General features: G+C 44.0%; 1 protein-coding gene across 1 annotated transcript in view; it reads right to left on the reverse strand.

Annotated features, from left to right (window-relative positions):
- The window catches only part of Pde11a (phosphodiesterase 11A), a 353,700-nt gene that overhangs the window by 60,020 nt on the left and 278,534 nt on the right, over nucleotides 1-15,146 (reverse strand). The window contains exons 13-15 of the mRNA XM_034496108.2: nucleotides 14,953-15,062; nucleotides 5,918-6,008; nucleotides 2,496-2,596 (exon numbers count right to left, since the gene is read on the reverse strand). Of these exons, the coding sequence (XP_034351999.1) occupies nucleotides 2,496-2,596; nucleotides 5,918-6,008; nucleotides 14,953-15,062 (302 nt within the window). The remainder of the gene's footprint in view (nucleotides 1-2,495; nucleotides 2,597-5,917; nucleotides 6,009-14,952; nucleotides 15,063-15,146) is intronic.

Consider the following 15,146-nt stretch of genomic DNA (forward strand, 5'->3'; position numbering starts at 1 on the left):
CACACTTACATACTTTCGCTGTTTATTATGACTTTGAAGCTGTCAGCATTGGCTATGTGATTTATAGAACCCCTAACTTCAGAGTGACTGGGTTCTGGGATTTCATTTGAGAAAATTCAGAGTTTTGATCTATTTCAAACCGGTCTATCTGAGACCTTCTTCTTATTCCTACCCTGTGCTTTTCCCCACTGCAGAACCCCCTCTTTTCATTTCTCTGGCTTTTTTCCAGAGACAGACGAAAGCTGGCTTGCCAGCTCATGGTGGTGGAGGCTTCTTAGTGCCCCTTAGACTGACAACCAGGTAGTCTCCTTGTCTTAAGGTCTAAGTGTCACAGTCACCTTCCACAGCACTCTGGGCTCAGAGCTCCAAGGAAAGCACTGTAGAGCTGGCTGCTCCTCAGTGCTGCCCTCCTCTGGGGTCCCTGCCCTTCCTCTGGGGTCCCTGCCCCTCCTCTGGGATCCCTGTCCCTCCTCTGAGTTCCCTGCTGCTTACTACAGCGGAGTCATCTACCACCTTGCTCAGCCTTCCATTCTCCACAGATGCAGTGTTTGTGGTGTGCCCTCTTGTTTTATATTTAACCCTTTAAAGACATTTCATATCATTAGAGTTCCAAAGAGGAGAGAGACCTTTCAAGCTACCGGGTTTAAGGGGGGGGGGGGATGGCAGAAAGAAATTTAAACTCGAGCCAATATGGCTCACAGCCGTGACTTCTTCCACTGCCCCATATAATAAATAATTTTTACAGCAAAATTCAGTCATAAACGCCTGTGGCAGGAATGCCCACTGCCCACACTGATATCCCTCCTTCCTTTCTCTGCTGTTAATAGAACTCCATGGCAATCCAGAATAAAGTCTTTTTTTTCCCCCAACATACCTTGATGCTAAATATAGCCACATAGCCAAATTTTGACTAGTGAAATGTAAGTGGAAGTGTTAGGTGGTAACTTCTAGAACACCTTGGGAAATGGCCTGAGTTGTCTCTTGCCCCCATCTTTATCCATTTTCCTGTTGGCTTGAAGGTAGAGAGTAGGGCTGGAGCTTGGGCCATTGTCTCTGGTTAAGAAGTGGACATCACAGGAAGGCAGAAGAAGCCTGTGTCTATGAGGACTTCACTAGCTACTGTACCACCAGCGGTACAGAGACTGGTGGGTCTCTGGGGAAATTGTTGCTTTGGGTTTCTGTTTCCTACAGGTGAACCTAATTACAGCTGATACAGTGTCGAGGCACAGTAGGGTTTTAGAGGGAAAGTAGCACCAGAGACAAAACCTAAGGTGGGTCAGTTCAGCCAGATGGTGAAACAAGGGTGGGGACAGGATTCTGTGTAGCACTGATGATCTGATTGTGGTATAAGGGACATGCCATTGTTTCAAAGGAGAAGATGTAGTTAGATATGACCAAAGCAGACAGATACTACAGGGGAGAAATGAAAGACAATAATTCAGAGGAAAGAGTGAGGCCAGAGGGGTGGCTTAGTAGTGAAGAACGCACAGCTTATGCAGAAGACCTAAGTCAAGCTCTATGGCTCACATCTGCCTGTAACTCCAGCTCCAGAGAATCTGACACTCTTTCTCTCTGGTCTCCATAGACACACAACTCATGTGTGTACCCACCCATATATATATATATATAACATATAACTAAAAAACTAAAATCTTTTTATATAAAAAAAAGAATAAAAAATATAGAGAGAGATATAAGGATGGTTTTGAACATTCAAGCTAAGTTTAATGTTTCTTTGAGGTTGGGTGGAGGAAGTTGGGGATACATGTCTACAATGTAATGCAGAAAGTGACAAAAAAAAAGTGTTTCAGACCCTCCTACCTGTAGGTGCAACACAGACATGAGGTCAGAAAGGGGATCGCAGCAGAGAGAGAGAGAGAGAGTAGAGTGTGGGTTGCAGAACTCAGAGGAAGAGGGGTTAGAATCCTACAGAGCATCCAGGAGAGGAGAAAGGAATACGTCTGGCTGTTGGGGAAGCAAAGAGTAGAACTTGGCAGCAAGAAATCAATAAGTGTTTACGTCAATGGAGCTAGAAAATAGCAGACGGCTTAGGTGACCACTGACAGAACAATTTTGGTGGAACATGAGGGCAGACTTTGCTGTTCTACATGTAAACCCCGGAGAGGAGCAGGGAACATGGGTTTAAGTGTCTAGTCACTCTTTCATCCATGAATATTACTCATGACCATTACAAAGACAGACAACACTTGGAAGCAGCTGTCATGGTAGCATATGAAGTAGCATGACCAGAAGAACTTAGCCTCCAAGTCATGAGATCCAAAGCAGGCTCATCCGTCATAAGGAAGACGTCAAACCCGTCATTGTTAGCCACTAATCCTTGCAGTGTTTGTGCCATCTTAATGAACTTCATTTTGATAAGAGAAACGCCGATAGCAATGCTGGAATGATATGCGACATTCAATGCAGACCCAGGAATTAATTAAATACTAGCTGTTAGTATCCGTTTGTTAAATGGACCAGGTGTCAATACCTACTCAAAGTACAGCGTGATGTCTGTGGCTAATATTGACTGCTTCAGGAGCTGCATGAGGTCACTGTATTCCTTGGAGGACAAATTAGCAAAGATGTTGTGACCCTGTAATGAGAAGGCAGAACATCACAAAACACACCATTAAACCTGTAGTTGATGACTACATGTTTTCTCTATATTAAGAAAGAGAGAACATAAACAAAATTTTAAGTTTAGTAAAGGTTTTCTTTTTTTTTTATAGATTCATTTTTATTTCTATTTATGTGTGCGCATGTGTCTGGATGGCTATGTGGATCCATATAAGTGCATGCAGTTGCCCACAGAGACCAGAAGAGGGCACCAGACCCTCTGGAGCTGGAGTTACAGGTGGTTGGTTGTAAGGTGCCTGACTTGGGTGCTGGAAACAGAACTTAGGTCTTCTGGAAGAGTAGTGAACACTGCTCATATCTGTGGGCCTTTACTCTAGCCCAGAGCTTAAGAAAAGTTTTACAAATACAAACAGATGTCCTGGCAAACAGCAGAGCCAGAAAGTGAGTTGCTTTAGGGGAAGGCCACCAAGGAGCACTTTATAATCTGTTCGGTGTGGAAGGGAATTCTGTAAACACGTGAACTTGCGTTATAACAGATACGGGAGCACATGGCGAAAAAGTGGGCTAAAGACTTGGGAATTTTTCTGATCCAGAAACAAATATTACCTTCTACTAGTAAAGACTTAGCTGGCATTCTAGAAACCCTTGCTGTGGTGACAAATGACTTAGAGGGAATGATTTTGAGTCGTTAGACTATAATTTCTCAGTGGGAAGATTTAGACAATAGAAGCTTGGGGAGCAAATAGATAGATTTTGGATAGTCATGACAGGCTGGGACACTCACTACTAACCTTTAATACCTGTTAATGGGAGAGGCCAGAGACGTGGTTAAACAGCATTCAACACACAGAAGATGCCACTCACAGATCTACCTCTCCTGAAGAAGTGAGGAACCCTGCACTGAACTGTCTGGGTGCTTCAATGAAGTGTGTGCTGGATTAAATTCACAGCACCGGGTACCTGCTCAACAGCTAGGACAATACAGCCATTGTCTGGGTGCTCTGGGACTCTAATGATGACTTTTATCAAACAAGGACTGCAATACAGCTTCACCTCCACGCTACCAGAAAGCACTCTTGTTCTCTCCAGAAGCAGACTCACTTGGCAGCTGTACTGCTTGCTAGTGACACGGGAAACCCTTCGGCGGCGTGACTGTCATTGACTTCAAGTACTTGCCAAGCCGGGCTTCTTTGATCTGCTTTTCTTAGCATGAAATATGAAGTCATAAGCACACATGGCCTGGGAACTGGACCAATTTGAACTTGGGATTGAGAGCCAGAAGATAGTACGGAAGGAAAGGAGAAAATGGCTTCTTAAGAATAAACCATTCTCCGTGAGAGGTAAGTTAATTTATCCAGGGAACCAGAATATCAATTGGCAATTTCATTTTGATCAAGCACTAGGTGATAAGCTGCTTTGCTGAGCTAATTTATCTCATCCAGTGAACCCTCGGCTCCTTGACTACAGGATGTTGGTTCTACCTGGGACCAGGTCCAATATTAATAGTAGTTCTCAAGTGTACTCTCCTAGGCTTTATTCAGTAATTAAGAGGACAAAGAATTCAGGGAAAGCTAGAGCAGGATTTTTGCCCAGGTTTTTCTTCTATTTTGTCTGAGCATCACCTCATGGGACAGTTACAACCAAGTATCCAGGAGCCTGGGAAAAAGTAGTTTAAAGCTTTGAGGGAAATGCTTGTCTGGATTCAGCAACAGATCCCAGCATCACCCACTGGAAGCAAGACAACCTTAGGAGCAAGTCAGAGTAGAAGTTTGCATTCAGACAAGAGAACCCACCTGCACTTGAAGGTCCTGGTTATTTCGTGGCATGCCTTTTGCGGCTTTAAAAAGACATGCTAAGTAGTACTAGTCTTGGGGAGTAGGAAGCTAGTACAGAGTTAGTTTGTATCAGTGCATTACTGAGTTTACAAACTGGCCTTGAACAACAGCTTACAGCTCGGTCCCTAAATGGAAAGGAGTCTCCCACAAATACCGCTTTCAACCTAGGTTTAGGGAGCAGGCAAGCAGAGCATGGGTGGGAAACCCAGGTGTGGAGAATGAAAGGTCTGCAGCAAATGTCCTCCAGCACCCTAGCTTCTGCATGTCTGTGTAAACTGGGAAGTGGGTCGGGGTGACCTCTGCCTTCCTGATGGCAGAATGGAATGGACCCGGGGTCCAGGGATTCAGAGCCTCTTTACACTTTTGCTGGTCATTATCGCTAGGGAGGAGCTGGCATGAAGGCTGACCAATGTGTCATGTTTGGATGACACAAGCCTAGGAGAGTTGGGCCGTTGAGGATCTGTGATTACAAGGTGGGGCTTTCTGAGGGACTCATCACACTTGCCAGAAAAGACAAGCCAAACCAAAGCCCCCGGCTGTCTCTGCCTTCTCTGCAGCTCTCAGCTGACATGTGGCTTTTCTATTCCAGAGCCATAGCCGACCGGAAGCTGCTCCATCGGTTCCCATGGCCCTTACCTTGGAGCTTTATTTCTAAATGAGAACACAGCCCCCCTGGCAGGCTGCCCTGCCCCGTCCCACGTTCAGGCTTTGGAGTGGTGGGTCTATGTTAAGAGATTGAAGGCTTTGGTTATTTTACAAAAGACATGCTTTCTCAAGATAGTCTAGAGTTAAAAAAAAATAAACCCTCCATATTTAATGATGCCATTCCTGTGAAGCAGGGTCTGAATGGGGATAATAATAATAATAATTAATGGTGTAGCTAGAGAGTGGACAAATAACAGGAGACAGATGATCCCTTCCTGGCCTTAAAAAAAAAAAAAAAAAAAGGTCTGTATGCCTTCAGAAAATTAAACAAATTCTTCCTGTCAAGTTAAAAACTCAGCTGCTGCAGCCAGAGTCAGTTACTGGTTTCTGTTTTTCTCTGTGGAAAGAGAGAAGCCAGCACTCCAATAACTAAGTCCTGTGTTGCTACAAAGGGAAACAAGGCAGTTGGCCTTAGCCCTGGCCTTGGGTTACTGGTCATCTCTCGCTTTCAAATTCAGTCCTACTAAAAATTTTAAGTTCGTTCATCTTTTATTCTCAATTTCACTATCAAAGCTTGACTCTTACTGTGTGTCCTTTAACGAAGACAAAATGACGCTCGGTTAATAAGCAGTCACCCTGTCAGTGAATCTGCATAATCTTCAGTGAAGCCAGGGAGGCAGCTTGGGAAGACCCGGAGCAAGGTCTTTGACATGTGATAGTTCCTAAAAGGCACCAAAGTCTGAGTTTAACTTAAACACAGCCTCCTGCTTCTGTAGATCTGTATATGGCACAGCACAGAGAGAATGGGGGTCACTTAGTTGGCTGTCTGTGAAGGGGAGAAGCAAAGCAGGTCGCACCTCACTCTGAAGGATCATCACGGCATGATTAAAATGGTGATGCTCTAAGGTCGCCGAGGTCCCATAGAGCTGGGCCAGTGCAGAGTCGCTCCTGAAAGAGAACAGAAGGCTGAGTCGGTGGGACCCTTCAGCTTACCATCTCCCAGGCCAGCTCTTTGGACTACTCTGCCTTTGGTGGTGGAGCACGAGCAAACGCATTCCAGTTAACTGTGTGTGGAGTTCATCCATCTCTTAAGCAAACTTTGCAAGAACTTTCTGTGTGTTCAGATGGATGCTATGGTTGATACACAATTAACAAGGCACAGTCCTGGACTTTGATGAATTTACAGAGCAGATAAGATGTGATCATGAGCAAATCAGCAAGTGGGAGACGTGTAACAACAGCACAGATCCCAGGTGCTCTGAGCGTGTGTGTACGCATGTATATGTGTATGTATATATGTGTGTGCATGTGTATGTATATATATATGAGTATATGTGTATGTATGTGTGTGTGCATGTGTATGTATATATATGAGTATATGTGTATGTATATATGTGTGTGCATGTGTATGTATATATATGAGTATATGTGTATGTATATATGTGTGTGCATGTGTATGTATATATATGAGTATATGTGTATGTATGTGTGTGTATTTGTGTGTGTGTGTATATATATGGGTGTGTATGTGTGTGTATGCATATATGTGTGTTATAACTTTTGCTTCTTGATTCATGTAGGCCTCATGAACTAAGCCTTATAGATCTTCTGAGTTTGCATAGAAACTTTCTCATGTCATAGGTACTTGACTCTCCACTAGAAAAGACTTTGAGAATATTCTGCAGAGTCTTTGTTATTTACTCTGCATACATTTTAACAACCCTCTGTTGGGGTTTCCTCACCCATTCTGGATCTCAGTGTAGAAGACTAGAAAATTCCTTGGACTTGAAGTCACAGCTCTTCCTTCAGTAAGTAGCCTTGGGTTGTTACTGGACTTGAAGGCTCGGTTTCTTTGTCTCTAAAATCATGATGGCACTGTCTGCCTCATCTGTTGTTTATGAGACTACAATAAAACGCTCGAAAGTGCCTGTCACAGTGCTAGGTAGGGAATAGATAGGAGTCTACATTAATTATTAATAGATAATTAAAACACACAGAGACATTTCCATTTTAAATGAACAAAAAGTTCACTAATACCTAAGGGGGTTACTGTATTATCTATAAATTCCACTTATGTAGAACAGCCTATCCCTCAACAATGCCAGTTCAGCAAAGTATTTTAGAATGTTCCAACAGTTCATCTCCAAGTGTTTCTTTGGATTAGGATTTGCTCCAGAGAGACCAAGGGAATCAAATAGCCATTCTAGGACTCAGTTGAGGGTACATCTAGGTACTGGTAGTCTTTGCTTGCTTATTGTAGGAAGTTTGCAGTCTTGAAAGGACAGTTTGGCTCCAAAGGCTGGAGATCGACATCTCATAGCCTGTCCTGCTAGCAAGAGAAGGAAAGGCTGCATGCATACACAAGAACGATTTCCATCCCAAGCTGCCTTCTGCTCTACTGCGAGGCAACCCAAGGCCACCATCAGTTTCATGGCTACAGAGGACATGTGATCTTTGAAGAGACTCAGAGCTACTGTATACTAGAAGAAGCAGCAAGGTTAGGTTGAGGAGAACTTGTGACCTAGATGGTTGATGATGGTGTGGACTAGATTTTGGTCAGGTGCATGTTAATTTCTGAACTCTTGCTCAAGTTTACCACATCATCTAAGAAGTGGACAAAGGTCAGGCTAATCTTATGGATGGGTTAACACTTAAGGTCAGTTGTCATTTGTCTTACATAGAATGCATGTGCATGACAAATGCACACAACATGACTGACTCAGACACTGAGCTTCTGTGTGCCTGGCTTGGAGTAGCTGCTTAAAAATTACTTGCTCATGGTGATGTGCGGAGAGATTATGGTTAAACCAGGAGGCTGCCAGTAATGTATGTGTCAGCATATTTTATAATGATCATATTATTGCTAATAATAACCATCACCAGTAAGTTCCTACCATGTCCTGGGGATCACACTGACTATTTAATGTATAACTCTATTGAGTTGTGATGGCAACTACGAAATAGGAATTATTATCTCACTTTACTCCAAAGAAACAGAGGCTTAGAGAAGTTACATGGCACTTGTAAGGTCACACAGGCATCTAGTATCGGGTCTGGGTTTGAATCTAATTTGTAAGCTTCTCATTACAGTGGGAGAATGAGAAGTATAACACACACTTCTGACATTTGATGCCCCATTTTTATGAAGCTGTTGACCATCAATAAAAGGGGGGTTCAAAACACAATTCAGGATTCTGCTAGCTTAGCTGTTAGCCACAGGCTTCATCCCTAATCCCCTCATTTGTTTCTGTTAACTGGATCATTCTGGTATTCTTTGCTCATGGGTGGGAGTTGCTGAGAAGATCTATCTTTTTATTCCTGTTGGTTTAGCAGATCCAATAAAAATTAAGCTAGCGAGATGTTCACAAGCCACTCAGTGTTTTCTTTGTTCAGAATGGATAAAGAGATGTTAGAACACTTTATATCAGGCATCTGAGGTTTGCTTTGCTCTGCATTTCCTCCCCTTGTCCCCGTGGTTTCAGAACAGCTGTGCTCTAGTAGGATGGTCAGGGTCTTATTACTAGATTCTGTATCTGCTCCTTCCTATAATCCCAGCTCTCATTCAGTAAGAAGATATGTAGAATTCTTTCTCTGGTTAGTTCTGTACCAAAATACTCAGCTTCTTGTAGGCAAGAAGCCGTCTTAGCATCCAGAGAATGGAGCTGATACTAACATCAATAAAGTCATTGAAGCAATACTTCCATTTCACATGGACTCCTGGTTTGTACGATTGTATGTGGTTCCTACCAGCATTTCTAAGACTTTCAAACCTCTCAGTGCTTTCTTTCCTGGCCAAGACTCATCAGGAATTCTGTCTGACATGTTCTTAGGTCCTCACATACTATGGATGTCCTAGGATCACTGACGGCAAACGCTAGTTTAAATAAAACAGAAAATAAACATGATGGCAGAAGATAAATCTGTCAGAGCTTTGTCAATAAACATTCTGTAGACTATTACTTCTTTGAAATGCCAAAAGATATGATGGGCTAAAATATAAAGATTCCCAAATGCTGGCTTTGAAAGCTCAAACTTACTATAGGATTCCCCAGTGGCATCAATAAGTAAAAGGCATGCACTGTGGTTCTACAGGGAGGGGCGTGACATGCAGCGTTGTGAGTCCTAACTGATCATAAGGCTTTTACTGAACAGCTCATGTCTTTCATGTAAAACGCTGTGTGAACATATACTCAGTCCCACCATCAGTCACACGAGAAGACTGACTTTAACGCTGCACTGCATTTTGGTTGTCTATGGTAAATGTATCCATCATGTGACTGCCGTTGGGCACATACCCCATAGCTGCAGAAAGATGATCATATACATTTATATGCATATGCGTGCACATGCATGGTGTAGGGGACGAAGGAGAGAGGGAACATGGTACTTTATAAATGTGAATATTCCTGATGTGCGTTATTGCTTGGATCAACCCAAACACTGAAAGCTTTTGTTTCTAGACTGTTAGTACACAGAGGGGAAACGTATTGGAAAGTAAAGGAGATAACTGTTTCTGTAGCCACTCATTGCTTGGTGCAGACGCTCAAAGTCCATGCATACCCAAGTGCATTCCAAACATCAAAGTCCATGCATACCCAAGTGCATTCCAAACATCAAAGTCCATGCATACCCAAGTGCATTCCACACATCCAAGTCCATGCATACCCAAGTGCATTCCACACATCCTCGAGGTGCATATTCTTTGAGGGAAAAAAAAAGGAAAGCTAATGGCAGTGTGCAGCCCTGGCTTCCAGGAAACTTCAGAAAGGCAAACTATGAAAGGTAATTAGGAAGCTGGGAATTGCTGGGAGGTGGTGAGGAGTGGGATTAGGCTGTCAGGGCAGATTAATGTGCCCCAGTATTTCACTTCTGGGACCTGGCCGAAAGCGACAAGATGGGTTTTCATTCCCAAGAAATGAGTGTAAGAGATTATGCGAGAAGTGAATAGGCGGGATCTCCTAGGAGAATAGACCACAAAGCTGCACCGTGCTGATATTTAATCATCAGGGGCAGCTGTAATAGAGAAGGGGATGAGTGGGCAATGCCGTCCCTGGAGGAAAGAGAGACGAGCAATTTCAGAGCGCCGTGGTATCGGTGGCCTCGCTACCTATTGATCATTCACAGCACGCTCTCCAATACTTAAAAATTAAGGGTAAAATATGAAAATGCGAAGGTTCACTTATCAGAAAGGCTAAGAGTATAAATCAAATTGTGCTCTAACTAAAGTCATACTTTTTTATTGTAGAGGCATTTTGCATTTTATATAGTAATTTGTCCCTTGCTAAAAGGCTTCTGTGTGTGTGTGTGTGTGTTTAAATAGTCTTACAGATGACAAAAAGGTAGCCTGTGCTTTGCCACATATTAGCTGCGGCACATACAGTCTGTTGTGAGATCTTCCAAAAGGCTGGGATTAGGCTGTGAAAAGTTTAAGAGAAGGGTTTGTTTGCTGCCCATCCTGCTTCTCCCAGAATGCCTAGCACAAGACCTTGAACCCGGAAATCATTCCATTATTGAAGAATGAAAGAGGACCAAAGGTTACAGATTTCCTCCTATGGCTTTTAAACAATGGTACACTCACCGAAGAAATCTTACTCTAATCACTAAACAGTCGTATCAAAAGTCTCTTCTGACCTTCACTCTCAAATGGAATCTTAACTGTGGAATCTTAACTGAGGTCAGACTGGCAGTAAGTGTTGAAAATCAAAGCTTAACTTCATTGGGTAGTATCAGGGCCGACGGACAGCTACAAGCTGGGTTATTGGGTACAAGAAAATAACTTGGTTTGAGGAGACACTCTAGCTTATAGAGTTGACAGTGTGACTGGAGGATACAAAAAAAGCCTGGTGACAATGACATATTATTTACCTAATACCTGTGAAAGTTGTTTAGCCCTGGAAAACTGATCTGAGATTTCAGGGGCATTTGTTTCTATTTTTGCAAGATTATGACATTGAAAGACGTGAAAGGTTTAACAGTTCCACAATTGTTACAGGCCCACAGTTTGAGTTGCTGGATGACAGGATATGTTTTAGTTTTCTAAAGCTTATCTGACAAGATGGTCAACAAACTGAAAGCTCGTTATCAATAGTCCAAGATGGATGTCACGAAGTCAGGGGAAACGTGGATGCTAAGGTTAAAGAGTGGCTTTTGGAACTGGAGAGCCCAGATCTGATTGCCAGAACACCACACTGGTAGAGGAGTTTGGATAAGCTGCAGAATGGAAACAGAACTATCCACAGAATTGTGGGCAAGGTCTTAGCAGAGTTAACAGTCAAATTACCATTTTCCTTGTCTCAGGGGTTGTTATTTGCAAGAAACAAAAAATGAAGAACAGGATTCATCAGAAAAAGGTTTGTTTAAAAAGGCCTGACACAGGAACCCTGACTCTGTCAGAAGAACGACTGAGTACCCTAGAAGTAGGAAAAGGGAAAGAGAGAGGCAGGGTCAGAGTCTGAATTTTTTTTCTGTTCTCTGCATCTACATGGCTCCTCTCGGCTTCCCTCTCACCATCATCTTCCTCCCCAACTCCTTTCTACAGACTGGCCTTCTTGGTTCTTTCATCTGCTTGGTATGTAGTCATCATAGCTTCCCAAGACGACAGCATCCCCAAGTCAGCAGGGAGCTGCAGCTCAGTTCTCTACAGCTAACAGAAGCAACGGGTGAGCATGCTCAGCAATATCTTATTGGTCCAGCTTTTACTAGGGATGAACTCTTGGCCTAATCTGCTGAGGGGCAAATGTTGAGAAGAAATCCCCTGTTCAGTGAGATGCACCGACTAGCTGCAAGGGTCAGTGGTATTCAGGGATGCTGTGCCTTTGTGCATGCCACTCTTCAAAAGAACACAGGGAACTGACTTTATTCTTGGTTTGCAGACACAATTCTAACTGGTTAGCTCTTCTTTTTGCAACATGGTAACATGGTAACTGGCTGGGAAGAGGATTCTAGAGGGAAATATACTGACAGAATATTGTTGGCATGGAACAAAGGAATTTTTGAAAAAACAAATGAGGAAATTCCAACAAACTTGAAGTAAGAAACTATCAAAAGGAGCACATGGTGTTCACATTGGCAGGCTTCAAGCCTTTGTTGCGGCATCAAACCTATGTGTTTAAAGGTTATGTTTCACCATCTGCATCTGTAAAGGGCCACATTTATTTAAAAATCAAAATACAGTTCATCCAGTTACCACTCATTCATTCAGCAAACATTTCCTGTGTGTTTACTATGTTCCTGGTACTGCTGGGTTACAGGTCTTAAAGAAGAAGAGGGGATATACCTGAAAGTCAGGAATCAAAATGGAGCAGGGTGCATGATTTTGAAAGGTCATCACCAGGGCACTATAAAGGCAAGGCACAATGCCAGGGGAGAGTGCATCGGGTAGACCCCTGGAAGTGATGTGTGCAGAGAAGCTTGGGGTGCGGAGCAGAAGGGCACCAGAAAGTCAGGAGCTAGCAGGACCTCACTGGCAGCAAGTTGCTTCTGGGTAAGTCAGTGCTAAGCCAGAGAGATGAGCCGGGGTCTGATTTAAAGGAACCTTAAGAGGCTAAACTAGGGAACATGAATATCTAAAATTCGAAGGAGGCCCGAGGATGAAGCAGGAGAGATGTGAGCACTTTTGTGCATGAGAAGGGATTTTTCAGATTACCAAGAAGGCAGAAGGAGAGCTGGGTTTTCTGTTGCAGCAGCAGAAGACATCCAGGGAAGCAGAGGCCACTTCAAGACTCCGAAGAGAGGCTGTCTCTGATGACGCGCCGTCAAGGCTGCCAAATGACTTGTCCACTCCCTGGGATACAGACTCAGAGAAAGAGGGATACGGATGAAGGGGAAGACTAAGAAATCGAAGATTCTGGGTCTTCAAGTTGGGGGCTTTTCCTACAGTTGGTAGAGACATCTGGAGATGAGTGCATGTGAATTATGGCTCTGGGCAATGAAGCTGGGGCCCAGGAGTGGGTGGGTGGACAAATAATCAAGAGAACAGGTGAGGAAGGTGGGACACAGGAGGCCTTGAGGCAAGCTATGGAGGAAGGCTACATAGGTGGATAAATATCTTTTGTAAGGAAAAATTGAAGAGACGTTTAGGAATGAGGCACTAAGAAAACACAACCCATACAAGCCTGGCCAACAACAGAGGACGTGAAAAAGGGTACAGCAGCTTTCGAAATGGGGACACTGAGGGAGCTAAAGCCTTGTGCAAAGGAAGGTGTTAGTGGAAGCAAAGACAACAGCACAGACATTTTCCCAAGAAGTTTCTCTAGAAGGAAAGACAACAGTCACTAAAAAGGACGCACGTGTGCGTGTGCGCGCTCATGCTTGTAGGGGGTGTACATTTCAAGACGGGGCAGAATTGTTCATGTTAATTAGACACAGAGCACCCATAGACAGGGAGACAGTAGATACAGGAAAGAGGAGGGAGATTGATCGTGAAGGGCCCTCAGAGAGGCAGGAAAGGTCCAGAGCTGGAGGGATTAGCTTCAGAGATGGGAAAGACCGCCATTTTCACTGAGATCGGAGGGAAAGAGGGAAGGACCAGGGAGGGATAGATAAGTGTGGGTGGCAGGGGAGGAAATGGAGAGACTTCTCGATTGATGGCCTCAATTTTCTTAGTGAAGTAGGAGGCAAGGTGATCTGTAGAGCGATGTGAGGAGGCAGTGGAGGCTGGGCAGAGAGAACACCAGGGCTGTGTAACTGCTGAGAGCGGGCTGAGCCAGCGGAGTCCTGAGCATGAAGCTGAGCTGAGAAGATGTATATCTGTGGTGTCTCAAGCACGCATAACTGTGATATTTTCTCTCAGGGCTTTGACAAGTCTGGGCAGGGCAGCAAGAAATTGAATTGTCAGACTGAACTAAGGCTGGGTTTTGCGGGCTGGATGTTACGGAGGCTTAAGAGGGTTGAGGAACTTTTGGATACTGTGTATTGAGTAAGGAGGGAAGCTTGAAGTGGTGGGCTGTACGATAAAGGGTGGAGAGAAGGATTCTTAATCAAGACAGTTTACTAGACCAGATCAAACACAAAGGTCCAAGACATCAAGGTCTGACTCAGGAGTGCTTAGAGTGTAAAAGGAATGACCAGCTGAAAGCAACCGGTTGACTCACAGTGGGTTGTTGGAATTTCAGCTAGCAGAGATCTACCTTCTTTGAGAACTTTGAAATCTGTTGTCCGAAAGCTAATCCCACCTCTCTATAGAAGCCTGTCTTACTGTTCCCTTTCCATCTGAAACATCTCTCTACAATCCCTGGCCATCTGAGCAGATAGCTAGTTCAAAGAACATTAAAACATGACCTCATTGCAAGAGTCCTGGGATTGAACTGTATTTCTAACACATCTAAGTCCCAGGCCCTTGCCACAATGTGAGCCACCGCGTAGTGGCTTTCTTGACCAGACAGATTGGTCTATCCAGGAGACTCATGTGCAGGGAAAATAGTCAATTACCCATCCCCGTGTTTATTTGATTCCTTTGTCTGTTTCCATCTTTTCATGGGACGAGGAATGGGAAGAGCAGAGCCATCTTTGCTTCATTAATCTTCCTGAGCCTGTTTTTATTCTAATCATCTCAGAACCAGATTTGAGAGGAGCAGGTCCAAGCAGCTTGTCATGGGATGGAGGCAAATCGGCTGAGAGGGAAAGAATAGGCCTTTGAAAACCTCAACTGTGCTCTCTGACTGAGGTCAGCAGAGACAGACCAAATCAACAAGCATGACATGAAGGGCAAATTTGCAATTAAAAGAAGAATGGGGAATTATAAAGATGGATGGGCTCCATGACATGCATGCCCAAGCCTGCGTGGCCTTGGCCTCCAATGCCAGAAATTAATGCTTTACTCTTTAGCACTCGTCACCTTTGGCTCCGAACAGAAAGGCAAATGCATTAAAATCACAACAATTAGAACACTTACTTAGCTTGGAAGGCATTGTTGGTTCCCCTGTGGTCGAGGTCATGACACAGGCATCCCACAATCACCGCTAAAATTTCCACCTCGGTCAGAATCTCTTGAAACCCAGCAGTCTGGGAAGAAGGGGACAACGGCAAGTCAGTGCCAGGGGCAGGAAGGCTGAGCAGCGATCGGCTGGTTTCATGCCCACATCATTT

This window comes from Arvicanthis niloticus, chromosome 2, assembly GCF_011762505.2.
Source record: "Arvicanthis niloticus isolate mArvNil1 chromosome 2, mArvNil1.pat.X, whole genome shotgun sequence".
NCBI classification, from domain to species: Eukaryota; Metazoa; Chordata; class Mammalia; order Rodentia; family Muridae; genus Arvicanthis; species Arvicanthis niloticus.